At 41.0% G+C, this 17,554-nt stretch overlaps 1 protein-coding gene across 1 annotated transcript in view; it reads left to right on the forward strand.

The window, feature by feature from the left end:
* The first annotated feature begins 588 nt into the window (after nucleotides 1–588).
* The window catches only part of LOC117389888 (NALCN channel auxiliary factor 1), a 62,731-nt gene continuing 45,765 nt past the window's right edge, over nucleotides 589–17,554 (forward strand). The window contains exon 1 of the mRNA XM_033987625.2: nucleotides 589–1,806. Within this exon, the coding sequence (XP_033843516.1) occupies nucleotides 1,099–1,806 (708 nt within the window). The 5' untranslated portion in view covers nucleotides 589–1,098. The remainder of the gene's footprint in view (nucleotides 1,807–17,554) is intronic.

The following is a 17,554-nucleotide window of genomic DNA, read 5'->3' on the forward strand; positions in this document are numbered from 1 at the left end:
CTTTCATTGTCTTATGTAACTATATGTGTTTGAACTTAAAACACTACTTGTTTTAGACTACTACATGGGATATGGCAATCATCTTTACCCAAAATGTATGAAAGGTCCAGTAATATCAATATTTTATTCTTTCACTCAAGTGTCAACTGGTTCAAAGTGTCAACTGGTCGACACTTTCATTAGTATGTGAGATTTAACAGCGCACTAAACAAAATAAACATTGTTCCTATAAATAGATATGTGCGCATCTGTTGAATGAGTCCACAAATTGAAACATGGAGGGGAAAACTTCTCCCAATGTGTGCTCTGGTCTAGTGCACAGTTCAGGTAAGACCATGTGAGCTGCGGTTTTCTTATGAATGAAGTTTTGTTTATCTTGCACCAAAAGAAAGATGTCGCTAGAAGTGTCTCTCAAAGCCCGCGTGTGCTCGTGCTTCAGCAGAACACAGTCAAAACAGCGTTGTGCACCTCTGTGCCCGGGCTCTCTCTCTCTCTCCTCTCCGTGTGCCTGCTGTGTGTGTGTGTTTGTGTGCGTGTGTGTGTGTGCCTGCGTGCATAGGCTATAGGTAATAAGCTGCTCTGCCACTGCGCAACGATGGAGCTATCGCAGAGATGGAGATGACGCAAACAGACTCAGCGCTCCGAAAAAGTGTTTCAAGACGAACATGGCGGCAACTTAACCGCGGTCCTAGATGACAATGGCCACCAGGAGAACTGATTCGAAGCTTTCCCCCCAGCGACGGGACAGAGACACCAGGCTGCGTGCTTCTCAGTGGCTCGTCGCTTTCCTTTAAGTCAATCTGCAACACAAACGGCGCGCAGCATCAGAGGCACCGCAACAGCTGGTCTACCCCGACCACACAGGACAGCGGATCTCGGGAGGAACAAGGGGGCATGCGGTCAAAGAGGACACCGTTTCCCCTCGGAGAGCCATGGAGAACCGGGATGCGGCAGCGCGAAGCTTAATCTGTGCGGGCGCGTTAATTGGACCGTTTACAGGAGGAGAAGCGAGTGGAGTCCACCTCCCCCAAAGTCAATGAGTATTGTGGCAGAGCAGCCCCCGCGGTGGAGTCGGCCAGGGCAGCGCTTTCCTAAAATATGACCAGGGGTGCTTGGATGCGTCGGCAGCATGATGAAGGCTTAAAATACTGGTTCGCACCCCGAGAGAACGAAAAGCCATTCACCGAATCGGAGCGGGCCCAGAGATGGCGCCTGTCGCTGGCCTCTCTACTCTTCATCACCGTCCTGCTCTCTGATCACTTGTGGTTCTGTGCGGAGGCCAAATTAACGCGGACCCGGGACAAGCGCTGGGACGAGGGGCTTGCAGTCACGGACATGGGCGAATACTCCCTACTTTACCCTCAAATGACACCCCACCCCTACCGACTCGCCGGAGAGCCCCCAAACACTATTTTTCTAGAGAATTCTACCAAACCTCTGCGGCGGATGGACACCTGTCGCCCGGACAGTGTGTCCAAAGACTGCTATACTTTCACGGACGCCAGGACCGTGTGCCGGGGCCTCTCCAACGCAGGAGACAACGGAACACAGTTTGCCTACGTAAATCTGAGCGATTTGTACCTTTCTTTTTGTAATTCCTACTCACTTTTGGATTTGTTTAACGGGTTTACGAGTGTGAACAATACAAATTGCACGAGCCTGGACGAGCAGGGATGCACTGAGTGTGTGGAGGCTTTCCAGCTGCTGGACCAGCAGGCAGAGGACAACTATAAGGAGTTTGAGACCCTCATCACAAAATACGAGACGGATGTGTACTCCGTCAGGACCTGCATGGAGGAATGCATGGTAGGACTAACTCTGGAGGTCACCTACACACACGTGAGCACTGGGTGACATGGGTGCCACAAGGTTGTTATGGCAACCGCAGGCACATCTGTCAGCCTGATAGTATTTATTTACCAGACTCTAACACACTGCATTCTTTGACTTTGCGGCCTCACTGTAAACTAAACCATGCAAAACATTCAGAGCCTACAGTCATGTAAAAGTATTCATAAACATGGAGGGGTGTGTCATAAAGTCATTTCATTGTTGATATTTTGACTGTAGTGTCGCTGACATCAGAATCTTCGCTTGTCAATGGCACAAAGAGCAGTGATTTCTAAAACAGACTGACCGATGTTTATTTCACTGAATGCAATCTAGAGCAAGAATCTGATTTGGACAGAACAACAGTTTGATGTAATAACAAATCATGGATCATGCTCAACCATCCATAACACGGACAACTTGCCCTTACCAATATTTAAATGAAAGCCACACCACAGGACTGTCCCATCCCCCCCTCCGACTCCTCTGTCTTTTCTAAAGCTAATCTTCCTCTACTGCTTTGTGAGTGTAGAGCTGACATTTGGCATTTGGAGAGAGAGGAGCAGCTCCCCCTCAGTGACACTATTAGACAATTGCTGAGTACTCCATTTAGTTACAACACACTGATGATTCATGCTACTAATTTAGGCTTTTCCATTGTCCCCAGCTTGCTTGTTGTGGTAAGAAACACAGTGGTCTAGTGACTCTTCTGTCAATAAATCCAGACTATATCCATATAAGCATGAAATAATGGAACATTCCAATGGCTGGCACATAAAAAGTAAAAATCCTGACATCAAAATGAGGAATGCATTTGTAAACAGCTATTTTCCAACATCATAACACCACTTTGCACTCTGCGTCCTGATGCATTATACATGTGTGTGTTATTTGTTGTGCAGTGGACTGTGGCAGAGGGCCGATTGCTTGTGTGTAGCTGTCCATGGTGCTGAAAATACACTGCAATTGACTGCTTTCTGGGAAACCACCGTGATGAACTTTGTAAAATCTTTAAATGAGGTTGTGGGGTTTCGACACAGTGGGTAATAGTGAAAAGAAACTGTTGTTAGGATTAGCAGATGAACAGAATGTGCCCTGTAGCATAACAATAGCCACAATAGCATGCTAATGGACAAAGTGCACAGGTTGGAAAAAGCCCTTTTGCTGTTTTTGTTTCTTGCAAGTGATGTTGAGCAAGGTCAGATGTGTTGTGACTGTTGCTTATTTGTGTGATGTTTGCCATGAGCATGAATTGTAAGTAAATGTTGATTTCCTTAGCTCTCAATGATAGCGGACTTCCACTCTAGGCTAATGTAATAAGACAAGCAAGGCCATCACAGCCTCTTAGCCCCCTTTAGCCAAATCTGAATTGCTAATCTGCCTGAATGTTGGAATGACCTTTGCGGAGACACAGTACCCCGAGCCTACATCATCAAACTGCTGTCCCTTAAGAAAGCCCTCAGCTGGACAATAAAAAGAAATGAGACATTTTGAAACAATTATTATTAGTCCTTTCCCTGACACTCATTAGTGATCATTTTATTATTTTGTCAGGAAGCCTTTGTTATATTGCTACAGTATTGAATTTATTTGTTTGAGAAATGGTATTTTGACTTTTCTTATAGCACTTTATTTAAAGCACTTTCTTTCTTCTAGCACTTTGTTGTTGTTTGTATGACACTGAAGGCAAGGTAATCCAGGTTATCAAGGTAATTTATTTTTGAGTGGCGCAATATTTTTATACAGTATTTTGGCATATTCATTTTATTATGACACTATAGTTCCAGTCATCATGGGCTGTAAGTGAGATTAAGTTTAGGCTGAACAAGTCCAACAGAGAACTGCTTTCTGGAAGATTTTTGTTGTTATCTGTTAGCTCTTTCATTAATTAAGGGGCAATTTAAACAGATTTTGATGTATACACAATACAAACAAGTATCACATTGTATTGTGACCCACAGGGAATAAATAAGTGGTTCAATGCTTGTTTTTCAGTTTATGTCTCCTGAGCACAATAATTTAATGGCACTTGTCCATAATGCATTGCACAATCACATAAATACAACCCTATTGTATATTTTGATAATAGTATTTTCATTTACCAGACCACTTATATTTAAATGCCCCAGTATTAGCCTTTTGGTAAAGTTGAATGGATTTATTTTGTATTTCAATAGACAATAATTTTCATACAATCATAATAAGAAAAGCCACAAAGGCCTAATCACGCAATATCCTCGTTATTTGAATCCTGCCAGTTGTCTTCCTCTGACACTCACAGCACACCAAGCCCCATGTGCAGTGTTTCCAGCAGGTCCAGACCTGACTGTCCCTTCCGGTGTAATTTAATTTACACTCCCATAATTCCCTGCTTCTCTGGTGGCTGTGTCTCTAGGGCTCCTGGCTTCCAACATGTTGATCATGTGCTTGCTGCCTCGATTTGTCACTGTCCGCTGCCTGGTATTTCACTTCCTCTGTGCCTCCTCTTCTCCTCTGTCTTCTCCTCCATCTGTGTCTTGTGTGTGGCTCCCTCCACCTCCCCATACTTCTTCCTTCAGGAGTCTTGAAAAGGCGTGGGCGCGTGCTTCTCTTTTCCAGCTGGTCTGATAGATACCGATCTAGGTTATGGTCTGTTTTTTCCCTTTCAATTACTGACTTGTCCACTGAGAGCTTCTTCTTTTGCTCCTTAGTTTATTCAGTCATCATTTCTCCTCCAACACTGTAGGGCTGTACAATATTGTGGATTACAAGTGCCAGTGTTTGGTTGAGAATGGTGATAAACGAGTTGTTGGGTCTTGGATTTGTCCTTGTTTTTAGTCCTTTAGACCTATTTCAGAGTAACCTTGACTACCTGGGTTTATATGTTTAGTCCTACTGTATTTCTTCTTGTTAAACCCCAAACTATAGTTCTTAAACCTTTAACAGCCATGTGTCCAAAGTGATCATGCCATTATTACTAAGTTCAATATAGTATGGCTGCATATACCAACGCAGCAGCTCGACCTTGCCCTGTCTACATCTGTCTAATTAGGTTGCTCTAACCACGTAACGTATATGGAAGTGCGATTAAAAGCAACATTATGTCTCAGACTTAACAGCGAGTCTGAGTTAACAAAGCCGGGAAGGATCATATAAACCAGCACTGATTAGATTAGGATGACCAATATTTGCACTACAGCTGAAGAACCAACAGATAGACGCCTCCATTCATGTTGGTATGAGGGGCTTTTGGAAGTATAGACTAATACGGAAAACTATGATTGACTTGGATCATTTGTTTCATTATTACCACCGCCATAGAAGTTACAGTACAGTTACAGTTAATCTGAAAAATCAATAGCTCGTTGTTGGTTTTGTTTTAAGAGAAGGAAGAGAAATACCAGAAAATGAAGTCACTTACAATTATTTTGAGGATGCTACAACATTACTTCTAATAGGTTCATGTTCTAGACTTTGTTGAGATCATAATTTAAGATGGAGGGAAAAGGAGCCTATGTAACTTTATGGGAAATTCACTGTTATTGAAAAAATATCCACCTGCAATTCACAAATGTTGAACCCTCTCATTATTTCTCACAAACTGGCTCCACAGACTCGCCATATTAATCTTAGAGCTAAAGGTTTAACTGACGACAATCATGTGTTTGTGGTTGAATAATGACACCACTTTCTGAAGCTGAAAAAATAATAATTTCACTTTTGCTTTAAATATGCTGACAGAGAACACAGTTTTTGTTTCATGTGGATAGGCCCAATAATTACAGAGATACACAAAGCATTTGCATTTTGTTATTTGCAGTTAAAAGGCCAATTGAACGAGATGGCTATAAATCTTTACTAGTGCAAGATTTGGCTAGTGCCCTTGTGATGGTCTCGGGAGTTTTTGCTTTTTACTGTCACTATGCCAGTAATATAATATTTAATGAACTATTATGGATACAGTGTAAACATAAATAGCCACACGGAATTGGAGTTATTTTGTACATCCTGCTGCTTTATCGTTTCTGTGTCTGGCTGCAGTAAACCTGTTCAAACACAACATAAATAATTTCCGCTTTGACACCTGACGTCCAGATTGCTCCATTATCGTCACTGACAGACCCCACTTCTCTGGACATCTTGCTGCTCTCCGTTTGAAATTCAATTAGGGCTCTGTGTTGCTTCTGTGGTCATCTCAAATACAGCCAGGGAAACCCCCCTTCACATGAGCAGCCTGTGTTTGTCTCTATCCAGTCCAGAGATAAGCCAATGTGTGTGTTCCAACAATGAACGTACACCAGCCGGGCGCTGTCCCTGGAAACACAGGACAACAATAGGACCATGGTGTTTTCTTTTTTAGTCATAGGCTCCAATAGACACACAAGATATTTTTTTTAAGAATTCAAAACTTCATTTGTATTTCAGCTTCTTTACGTTTGTGTCACTTTCACTTTATAGAAATAAGGACTATGCAATATTTACGATACATAAACAAATCAGTTTTTTGTGTTTGTTTTTTGGTAGTTTTTTTAGAGGAAATGGGTAAAAAAAAAGCGTAAACCTCATTAATGTCAAGGAAGGTGAGGTAAACACAAATGATGGACATTATAACCTGAAAGGTGCAGTGAATAGCACAAGGAGTATGCTCATGTTTGTTGTCAAAAGCGAGTAAAAGCGTCTGATAAGAGCCTAATTGTGGTGGATAAACTGCTGGGTGAAAACAGGAAAAATGTGGCGAACTACTGTCTGTCTATGCACAGTGGATAATTATAGCTGTTTTCCATTTAGTCTCATTGGTTCAGTGAATACAACAGCGTTTATGGACCGTACTACATATGTTTGAATTTGTGTGAATTGCCCCATAGATGGAGACGCTGAAAAGTTTTCTTCTCCCTTTCAGTGATATCTGGATAACACTCAACAAAGCTAACTTTTCTAGATGTTTTGTTTCCTCAGGACTGGCTTTTTTGAGCTGTGTTGCTGTCATCATATTACTTTTCATTTTATATTGTATTATATAGTCATAGCAACACATGTGTCATACAGTTGGTGTAATGATAAGATTACTGTAAAGCTGTCACTCTTGTCTTTGTCTGATCTCGCTGAATGAATTGATGAGTGGGTGATGTGTTATGTTTGATTTTTGGTGGCAGAGCAAATGGAGAGAGCAGGCTAGGGGGGAGAGGTAGCTATTGATTGTCATGCTATTGTTTTGGACAATAACTAACAATTCACGACCACTTATTTTGGTACTGTCCATACTCAAAAGGAAGAATACTCCACATTTAAAAAATAACCTAGTGTTGATGACAATTTATGCATTGCAAACTGACTGCAGCACCTTGAATAACCTTAATTTTGATAAGTGGTTAGCTTTGTTGAAAGAAAATGGAGAAATTACAACAGTGGAACGGATGATCAGTATTTCTATTAATCAAAATCACTGGAGCAGCTTCCGAATTCATTCTAATGTCTGTCTGTTTTTAAATCCTCAGTGTTTTATAGAATGTGATGAAAGAATTGAAATTTTCTGAGCATTTCAATTCTTTGCTGGTAATTTCCTATCCGTGTCAAAGTGGTAGAGACGGTCACTGGTGTGTGGTCTAGAGCGCTGCATTGAGTTTTACCCTTAGTCCGGCACAAATGGGAAATGTAGCCACAGGGCAAACATTACTAATGCTGGTGTTTAAAGACAGGTATTCTCTCGGGGTTTGTAAACAAGATCAATAACTTTAAGGATACATGCTCAGAATGTGTGCTTAAAACAGCTAATGGTTTCTTTCCTGTTGTGTACGTGTGTCGTTACTTCTTCATCAGAGGTAAATGCTGTATGGATTTAAGATCACATATATGCTTTAATTTTGCCTTACTTAATCCTTTAATACAATAATATGTTTGTATGTGTGTTATAGGACCACTTTACTAACCTTTCACTTTCACAGAGAATGCTTGGATTAAGCGTCTGTCAACTCTCTGCATGTGTTCTTGGTTGTGAGTGCGTTGCTTGAAAATAGTTATATAAGCATTTAATAATGTTGGTTTAACATGATGCTCCTAGAAACTGTCATATTTGCATTATTGTGTCACTTCGGGCTGCAGCTGGTTCCTCTTGTGGAATTTATCTCAAATAGGCTTATGGCATTATTTTATTGCGCCAACTACTTCCTACTTCAAAATAGAGCAGCTTTGCTTTCTACGAGGGCTCTTTTAGGCTACTGATAAAAGCCATATCCTACCTCAATTACACCCTTATATAATGAACGCCATTTAAGAGTTGAGGTACAGTAATCCCATAAGGAAACATTTTCAGTTGGGATTTAGCTGTAGCAATACATCTGCTTTCAACGACACGTCTGTTTTTGTATACTTGAAGCAAAGTGACTCAAAATTGCTTTAAAATTAGCCTCACTTCTTCTTGTCACATAGATGTATCAGAGAGACGGGCTCTCATTGATTTCTGCGGGTCATTCCAGAGAGATTGCATGCGGCTGTGGCATTAACACTCGCTGTCGTTGCTTCCATGTGGGCAGCCTTGCCTTGCTCGTTGCCATCCTTATTTTTAGACTCCCAACTAATATGGCTTTGAATGTGGGCTGGAACATTTTAAAATGCATGTTTTGCTTCCCATGTGTATGTGCACTGGTCATAAATACTAAATGAGATCGTAATTGATTTTGCATGTTGAATGTGAAAGCCCACAGACAGGCCCTAATGGTGTTGCTAAAGAGCTACAAAACTTCTTACACGTAGCACCGGAGCAGCTAAAGTCACGGTATTTTTTGCGTAGACAGTTCTGAACAACATTAAGATTTTGAATGTACAATTTTAAAGATTTTTATGATTACAAGATAGAGCCAAATTAGCTTGAGCATGTTGGCAGATTGCTCCTATTATGTTATGTTCAGGATCCCATGGCAATTTCAGCCTGGAAGGATAATGAGAAACGGATTCAGTGTATTTAGGATTTGTAATGCTTTGGTGGAGGACTACTTTCCCAAATGCATGGTAAGTCCTTCAGTGTTGTATATAAAAAAATAATACAAAATGTTTATCCACTTCATATACAACTACAAAAATGAAGTAGTCTTTGTTTCCAGCCTTATATTTACCTTCAACATGACCACATTATGATGCACATTACGGAATAGAATATGTGGCCCTAATGAGCCTTTTGTCCAACCAATACAGCCACATTTCATAGAATTTCATGGACCAGTTCTATGAAACAGGATAGGATCACAGTGTATGTATTTTTTTTTACCACATCTACAACAAAAATGCAGCTGGAATGTTTGAACTGTGAAATATGTTTGGGGTATTTTCTATATTATATCTCCAAAAAGAAATTTGTCCTCTACATTTCACCCACATTTTAATTATGCTGGGCCAGGAGCTGTGTGGCGCAGCACGCGGAGGTCCATCTCCAGATCTTGAGTGTGGTTTGGTCAGGACTACCTTTGCTGGAGGACAAGCCAAATGAGCTTGTTGTAGGTTATCCCTATAGAGAGCGTATTGCAGCGGGGGTGATAATGAAGGACAAGGTTGACCGCAGCAGCATTAGCCGTAGTGCAGTGCGGTGCTCTGACAAAGACTGAGTATCACTAGCCCAGTTCTCAGACTCATGTGACATTCTCACATTACTGACTCACCATCAGACTCTCACAGCACGTCCCGCTTCAGAACAACACAACCCACACCCGCAGTACTGCACACAAAGTAACTGTATGGACCCCTGTGCATAGTCACAGGGGGCGGCCATGTTGCAGAGGGCTGGGCACGGCAATAACGAATGAATGCTTTGATTAAGAGGGAACCACCCAGAGATGTGTGTAGCTATTGGCACATCCCCCGTTCTTACTATATTTTCTCACAAACAATTCATCTGAGCACCTGGCCCCTCTAATCCTTTGCATTTTAATCAGGTTATGGGGTTTCTGTCAATGGATGAGTGAGCGCTGAGTGCATGCTTCAGTGCAGGGCAGAGGGGGGTGGGATGTTGTGCTTTTTGTTTGGAGGCTTCTTTCTTTCTCATTCATTGTCCCCTTTGTCCCCCTGTATTTGCCCCCTACACAGTATGTATTTAGTCTTCCTTATAATTATGAAATAAACATGTCACACCAGCCTCAACAAGTCACATCCTCATCTTTCCACCCTCATGTCGTCAACAAATATAAAACGCAAACAACAACAAAACAACAGCAAAACAACTATGAATCTTTCTAAAATGTTGTAAAGGTTATTTTAAATTGTAAATGAAATCAAAGACAAAAATATTGACAAAACTAAATTGGTGGATAAGTGGATATCTTTACTTTCATTTTCAGTTCAGATGTGACAGTTATTTGCCCAAGGTTGCACTGTCATTTTTGTTTATCTAAGCTTGGAACTGGCGCAAAGAGTACACTTGATTTTGTTAATCAAACAAGGGTATGCAAGGCTGTATTTGAGTTTAATGGTATTATGTAGAAAACACCCAGTGGATTTCCTTGTTGCTGAGTGTGGAAACATGGCAGTACTTTGAAGTAAATGTCTTGTTGTGCATTCTTGGCTCATAGTGTAATTAGGTGTAAATATTGCATGTTTCTTTTGCTGTTTGCACGGTATTGTAATAATCATGCGGTACCATCACTTTAACATACACTTTATATATGTGTCATGTTGAAGAGGCTGACCTGCTGTTGGAAGCACTTCCAAACTGCATTTGAAGAAGCCCAGAACTGGATAGCATGCAGATGAGTTTGTTTTTTCCTCACTGCCTTCATTATAAGGCAGAGCGACTGATTATTCACATCATTACTCCATCGGCACCTAGCAACCAACCCTTAGTGCTGAGGAAGAGCCTATTGCCGGTACAAGCATGTCAATGCTTTGGTGGTCCGCTGGAGTATTTTTGCTGAATTTATCCGTGTATCTCTTGAAGTCTGGCACAAGTATTTGATTGTTAATGGAAAAGAGATATTTGGTGGCTACTGAAAGAACACAGCAAAGGACCAAAAGGATTTTATTATGATGAAGGCCTTATCAGGAGTATTTGATTAAGCAGTTTTAGTATGTGTATGAAGATGTGAGAGAGGATGGTGGGTGAAGGTGAGGTTCTTGAGTTTATCTCTTCCTCCACCTTATGTTATTCAGACTTTATCTCTGTTGAAAATAGCTGTGCCATTCACCATTACTGTAAATAATAATGCCTTGCTTTTATACATCTTTTATACATCATACGTCTTTTGAGATACTCCTTGAACATTACAAGGCTTTATTCATTCATTCCACACTCTGTGGTATTAAGCTACTGTAGCCACAGATGCCAATCTGCTTACGCATTCATCACATTGATACTAGCCAAGGTGGGTGAAATGTCTTGCCTACAGACACAATGACAGTTCGCATTGGTCCGAGGAGGGTTCAAACCACTGAACTTTGGGTTGGTAGACATGTGCTGTAAACACTAAGCCACTGTTGGTGTTGTCATTGTACGGCTGCATTCACAACCCCTGTCTGATTCTTTTAAAATCTAAGTGATGACTTGAAAAGGGCACCGGACTTTGATTATTTTGAAGATAACAAGCCAAAGAAAGGATTTTTTTCTTTTTGGTGTAAAACATTATCATAAAGCAGCATACAGAGAAGCTTATCCAGCTAAGGGCCCACAGCAAAGAAGGATTAGACCTAAACCGAGCCAGATATGAGGCAGAGGTGACAAAAGTGGGGCAGCATTTGTGTGACAAGTAACTACTATGATAACAATTTTGGAGAGCACTTGATATGCAAGTTTGAAAGAAGAAAGGGTCTGTTGGAGCAGCAGACAAAGATATCAGCTCAGAAACACATGTACATCCAGGTTGCTACAGCACACTTATTGAGTGGATGTCTGGACAGCCAAATCTTTCTTCGGTGAGATAACAGGAAATCAAATTTGAATGGCCAGCAAAGGACATTCAGGACAGCACCGTGCACAGATGGTGACATCATTTTTACACAACTTGGAGCGCCACTTTGTTGGTCTGTGTAAGATATGGACTGTGCATGTGCAAGTGTTTTTGGTTTCATGTTTTGTTTTGTTTTTTTTGGTAAATGCATCATCCCACTGGCAATAAATACACTGAAATTATTAAATTATGCCCCTCATTAGTTTGTGCCACTTCAGTTTTGATTCTTGAATGGTCCTGGATATTGGCCTTTTTTAATTTAAATGTTTATTAATAGATACATGATAAATGGGCAGATTTTATACAGCGCTTTTCCACCTTCAAGGCATTCGGAGCACTTTATATCAAGGAACCACTCACCCATTCGCGCACACATTCATACACCAGTGTACGTAGACACTGGGGGTGAGGTGGGTTAAGTGTCTTGCCCAAGGACACAGTGACAGCATTCATCTGTGGGAGCTGGAATCGCACCGTCAACCTGTGGCTCAATGGATCTGACCACCAAAAAAACCCCAAAAAACCCAATGATGTTTATGTCGATAGAGGGACGGGTAATGTCATGTGAATATGTGAGCGTTATATTGTGCCTCTAAAGTTACCTTGCTCGCCCAAAACATCTCTGACCAGATAAACACTAATTAAAAAAAAAAAAAAAAAAAAAAATGCCGTCATAGGTCAGTCAAAGGCATAGTCATAAAAGTGAAAAATAATACCCTTTTCTTGATTACTTAGCCTACATTTCTTTCCGCAATCCGTTCTCTGCTCCAGTTAGCTGAACTGTGTTATGCATGGCAGCATTTGTGCACAGATGTCTTTTCAGTTCATCAACATATATTCCACCAACGAATTTCATTATTAATTTGATCTATTTTGAATGGAGGCGTGTATTTTTGGTGTGTGTGGTCCAGGTCTGGGTGTTTAAAGAGGGAATATAATGCAAAATTATCCATAAATTTACAAAAGAAGGATACAAAACTCTTCACTACAACTTGGTAAATCTGATGGGATGTGCAGTAGTTTATTAGCGGATTGCACGCTGATTGTGTTGTAATAGTGCTCTGAAGGGGGAGCGAATTAGCACAAAGAGTAAATTGAGAGGAGCATCAAAAACGGAAGTTAAACTTATAAAACATGTTAATACGTTGTTTCTGGTGAATATAGTATTTCAAAACAATAAAAGGTAACATGGTGATGCAGATGTGTTAGCATTAATTCCACATAAAATTGTAAGTAACAAAAAAAACCCTCCTTCAACAAAAAAGAAGTAATTACTAATGTTTTTGAACTGGAAGCCATAGATGAAAAATGTCAGATTATGTGCTCGGTGATAGTTTTCATGAGAAAACAATGAAAAGACAATGAGCCCGACTTTCACTAACCGTCTTATTGATTTCCCATTTGAAGCAGGGTTGAGGTATCGGACAAGAGGAGATGGGGAGGCGGAGCTGTCAAAAAAGAGGAAGACGTAAAGCCCAGAGAGAGAAACTGCAAAAATAAAAGAGTGAAATATGGCGCTGTTTTCCAGATGAGAACAGAAGGTATAGTAGTAGACATATATTGTAGCGGCGCGTTGTGTGTAGGCCCGTCAACAGAAATTTAGGGGTCCGGAGCAAAAAGCCGCACCTGGGCCATCGTCTAATTGAAATTAATTGGTAGAGGGTCCAAATCTGAGCTCCTAATTCCTTTTGGACCCAACCAACCCATTCTTTGTTCCCCCGATCTACTCCTCTGCGCGTGTGTGGGTAGGGTCTTGACCTAATAACCCCTCCCCATTCGAAATTGATGCTTCCAGTCAAGCTGCACAGATGCCGCGAGCACAACTGTGGAATAGGAAATGATGGTGATTGATTAATAGGGGAATATGGCGCTCATTTCCTGGGCAGTGGACAGAAGGACTGCTGCTGACAACACGATTTAGCCTCTCCCTCCGTCACGGTTTCCTCACGCACTAACACAGCCCTAAAGCGTCCGCCATTGATCGTAGAAACAAAATATAAGCTTTCATTGTGTTAAGTGTGAGAAAGTAATCAGGACAGTCACATGTAACAAACTAACAGATTGCCTTTGAAAACTGGTCTGTCCATGTATTGATCCGGTGTACGATTTGCGTCACTGAAGACATGCCCATTGCAGCAACTGAAGCATTCATTCCAATTTGGACAGGAAAAACAGAAAGATGTTTGTGTAGAACCAATCTTCTTCTTATGTGGTGTTAATAATGTGTTAAATAATTGAATATTGTTCATTTTGGTTGACTAATGGTTAATCATTTGCTTATGCTTTTCAACTATAATATATATTTTTGCTAAAACATCTTACTTAGCCGGTGGCATTTAGCAAATTGTGAAGTTTTTAATTATTTAGGTAATTTGATATTCTCTTCTAACAATAAAATACCCAGCTTCGTGGTCTTTTAAAACTGGCTGACCCAATTGTGCGTTCCGACTCGGACATGTTTACAATGTACTCAGAGCTGAAGTTTGCTTTTGAAAATGAATATAATACTTTTTCTAAACTCGCTCAACCGTAACTTGCTTGTTCCAACAGCTGTTCCTCTGCCAGTTCGCATTCAAAGCAGGCCCACTTCCTCTCAGCTCTATCTCTATGTTTGTTTGTTGATACATGGCTCTGATTTGGCCATGCGTGTGCTGTGTAATTTACATGTCTGCGTGCGTGTCGAAACGGCGGTTGTGTGCGTGTGCGTGCGTGTGCGTATCTGGTGAAATCGCAGCTCTAATATGTCCTCTCAGAGTCTGTGTGTGGGTGACATTAAAGTTCTCATTAGCACTGTAATTCAGCAGCCATGTCACTACCAAGAAGCATGTCAACCACACATTCGGTGCATGATAAGGTACCAGCTTTACACAAGAACAAGACCTAAATACATTTCATAGTGACCACTGATGTAGTTATACTCAAAGAAGTCTCTAGTCCGGGGGTAAATGCTCCATACGTTACGTGACAAAGCTCTCATAGTGGCTCGCTCGCACCTCACAACAAGAACGTCCCATGTTTGACGCTATAGGTGCCGTGGGACCTTTTTGTATGGAGTTTGCAGTTACCCCACTTTGCGATTTAGCATTTCTACAACTAACTCCCATTGATTTTAACTTGATAGACCCTGCTTCCCTTTTCAATGCTCCTGAAGAGACCGTATAAGTGCCATCTACTGGTGTTTTATAGACATATTTCATGCCAAGACCCATCATTTTCACTTATACTACTCAAAATACAGAGGCTACGGTGTCCAAAATTGTTTAATAACCCCGTATAATGCATAATATAAAACTCAAGACTAAGACTTAATAAATCTTCTCCTGTTTCATGCATTAGCGCTCCTCCAAAAACACATTTCCAATTAAATAACAGCCATATAGATAAGTCAAGGTGAAGAAACTGCAGCACTCAACAAAGACATCACAATCTGGAGCAAATGAAAAAGATCAATATTTTTAGTCATGCATGAACCTCCAGCTACACCAGTGCCAGCCTCTTACTTAATAACACTGAGGAATTATAAATGATGCTGCATGATTTAGGGGACAAGATGAACCATGTCCCACCGCTGCTCTGCATTTTTCATTAAGTAAGTTAACAGCCCTATAGACGCTCTTTGATAAACTTCTGCTGAACTAAGGCCAAACGAATGCGCAAAGAGGACACCGATAATAAAGAAATTGTTGGATAAGGGATGAGCTGGGTTGCTATAGTAACAGGAAACTGGAAATTGGTGAAAGACGTGGAGTTTGTTTATGACGTTTTTTGTGCAAAGAAGAAAGGGTTACAATACTGCCACTGCGGTCTTGTAGATTCTATCACCCACATACCGCATACTAATCCGCTAGACTTTTTTTCCCTTGACCCTGGAAAATGTTTTTTGAAAGTGAGTTATTCACTGTGAACATATTTAGATCCAGAGCAAGTGGGTCAAGGCAGGATAGGGATATGGGAAGAGTCAGCAGTGAGGCCTGCTCTGGTTGATTTCACACATTCCCCAGGCTAACTATACTCGCGCTTGTTTGCTCTCACATTCAAGACAATGGCTACATATTTAATTGTAGTTAATCAGGCTATGACGCCAGAGTAAAGATTGTAGTTTGTTGGAGCATAGGTGGTAGAAATGAGGTGAACAGAGAGAGCCATCAGACTTGTCTCTTGTGTCCTTGGTGACGCAGATCTGCAGCTTTTCTGCGGCAGCAAGAACAACAGAGTGGGGGGAGTGAACAGGGGAGGCTCCAACGGAGGAAGCAGAGGAGAGAAGGATGTATGTGGAGGGTCACAGGCTGTGGAGACTGAGGAGGCAGACTGAGGAGGCCCCAGCACCAAGACGGAACAGGCAGCAGCTGCACTGGGACTTGGCTGCAACTCCACTTGCGATTTTCACTCGCGAAACGGGGTCTGCAATTTGCATTATACACAGAACTCCAAATGTGCTGTCAGGGAGACTGTGACAGATGATGGCTTTATATTGAGTGGTCTGGTTTGTTTAATGCTGCTTGTTTTTGACATTTAAAAGCATTAGTCATTTTTGCTATCTCTTCTTCTCATTTCCATTCGTAGGTTACTACAAAAACACTATAACTTATTACATCCAGAGATTTGCATATTGTTTGGGACAGGCTTTGATGGCTTTATTATTCATATGGGAACTGCAATTCTTTTATGTTATCCAATTGTCATTAAGGAAAAATTGCATTAGGTTACTCATAACTTTGTGACCACAATCAGAACAGATGTTTTTGTAAAGCTATTTTTGTTTTTGGTAAAAGGAAGTAGGTTGTATTGAATCCCTTAGAAATGTGAAGTGCATAAATGTGGTAACAGCTTATGCACAGCGGACTTAAATTTTGTATTATGTAACTGTTTCTGTACTTCTGAACCATAAAGATGAGATGAGATGTACATGTTCTATTCGGTTTGGGTGAAGTGTGAAGAATCTTGCTTCCCATGCATTCTGTTAAAAGCTCCAAAAGAGATGTGTCATTTTAGCACATGTAGTGAGGCTCAACACATGTCATATTTGACACAACAGATGTGTGAACCATTTGAACACTCTTTCTGATAAAGCCCGGAAATACAGCAGAGAGGAGTGCAGATGACGTAAATGCAGTAACCTCAGTGCCAATAAAAAGGGCCCATATTACACTGTTTTCTGATCTATGTTATAATGTTGTTTCCTCATCACAAACATAGCCACATTATACCAACATTATAACATATCTTAACGCTCAAAAGAGTACATTTTGTGTAATACAGGACCATTAAGGATATGGATATTCTCTCAGTGGCTTTGTGACAAAACAGAACAATTTATTTATTCATTTGTTTTCAATGTAGCCAATATAATAGAGGTCATAAATGTTGGCTGTGATGTGCACTGGTGTAATTTAACTTTGAATCATGTACAGTGAGCTTCACTTATCAGCAGAAACCAGTCTTAACAATACCGCTCAATTCTAATAAATCTAAATCTAATTTCTCATATAGGTCCCAGCTGGGATTTTTGTAGCCGTGGGGATGAGAGGAGATGGATGAGGCAGAACTAGAGCTCAGAATGTGGGAATTAAACTGGGAACAATGGCTGACCACCGCAACATGGGCCAGGGACTCAAGGCCACCTCCACCGTGGACCACTTCAGTCTCCACACTGACGTAAATTGGGTTTTTGGAATGGACTGCCACTTCAGCTCATATTCCTCATTTTATTGTTGAAATATGTTGCTCTTCACTTAAAGGCTGTAGGGTGATGAGTCTAAACATCAGGGCTTTGAATGGGGCTCGTCGGGTTCAGCTAACTAGAGCATTACTGTGCATGT

Source organism: Periophthalmus magnuspinnatus, chromosome 21 (genome assembly GCF_009829125.3).
Source record: "Periophthalmus magnuspinnatus isolate fPerMag1 chromosome 21, fPerMag1.2.pri, whole genome shotgun sequence".
Taxonomy (NCBI): domain Eukaryota; kingdom Metazoa; phylum Chordata; class Actinopteri; order Gobiiformes; family Gobiidae; genus Periophthalmus; species Periophthalmus magnuspinnatus.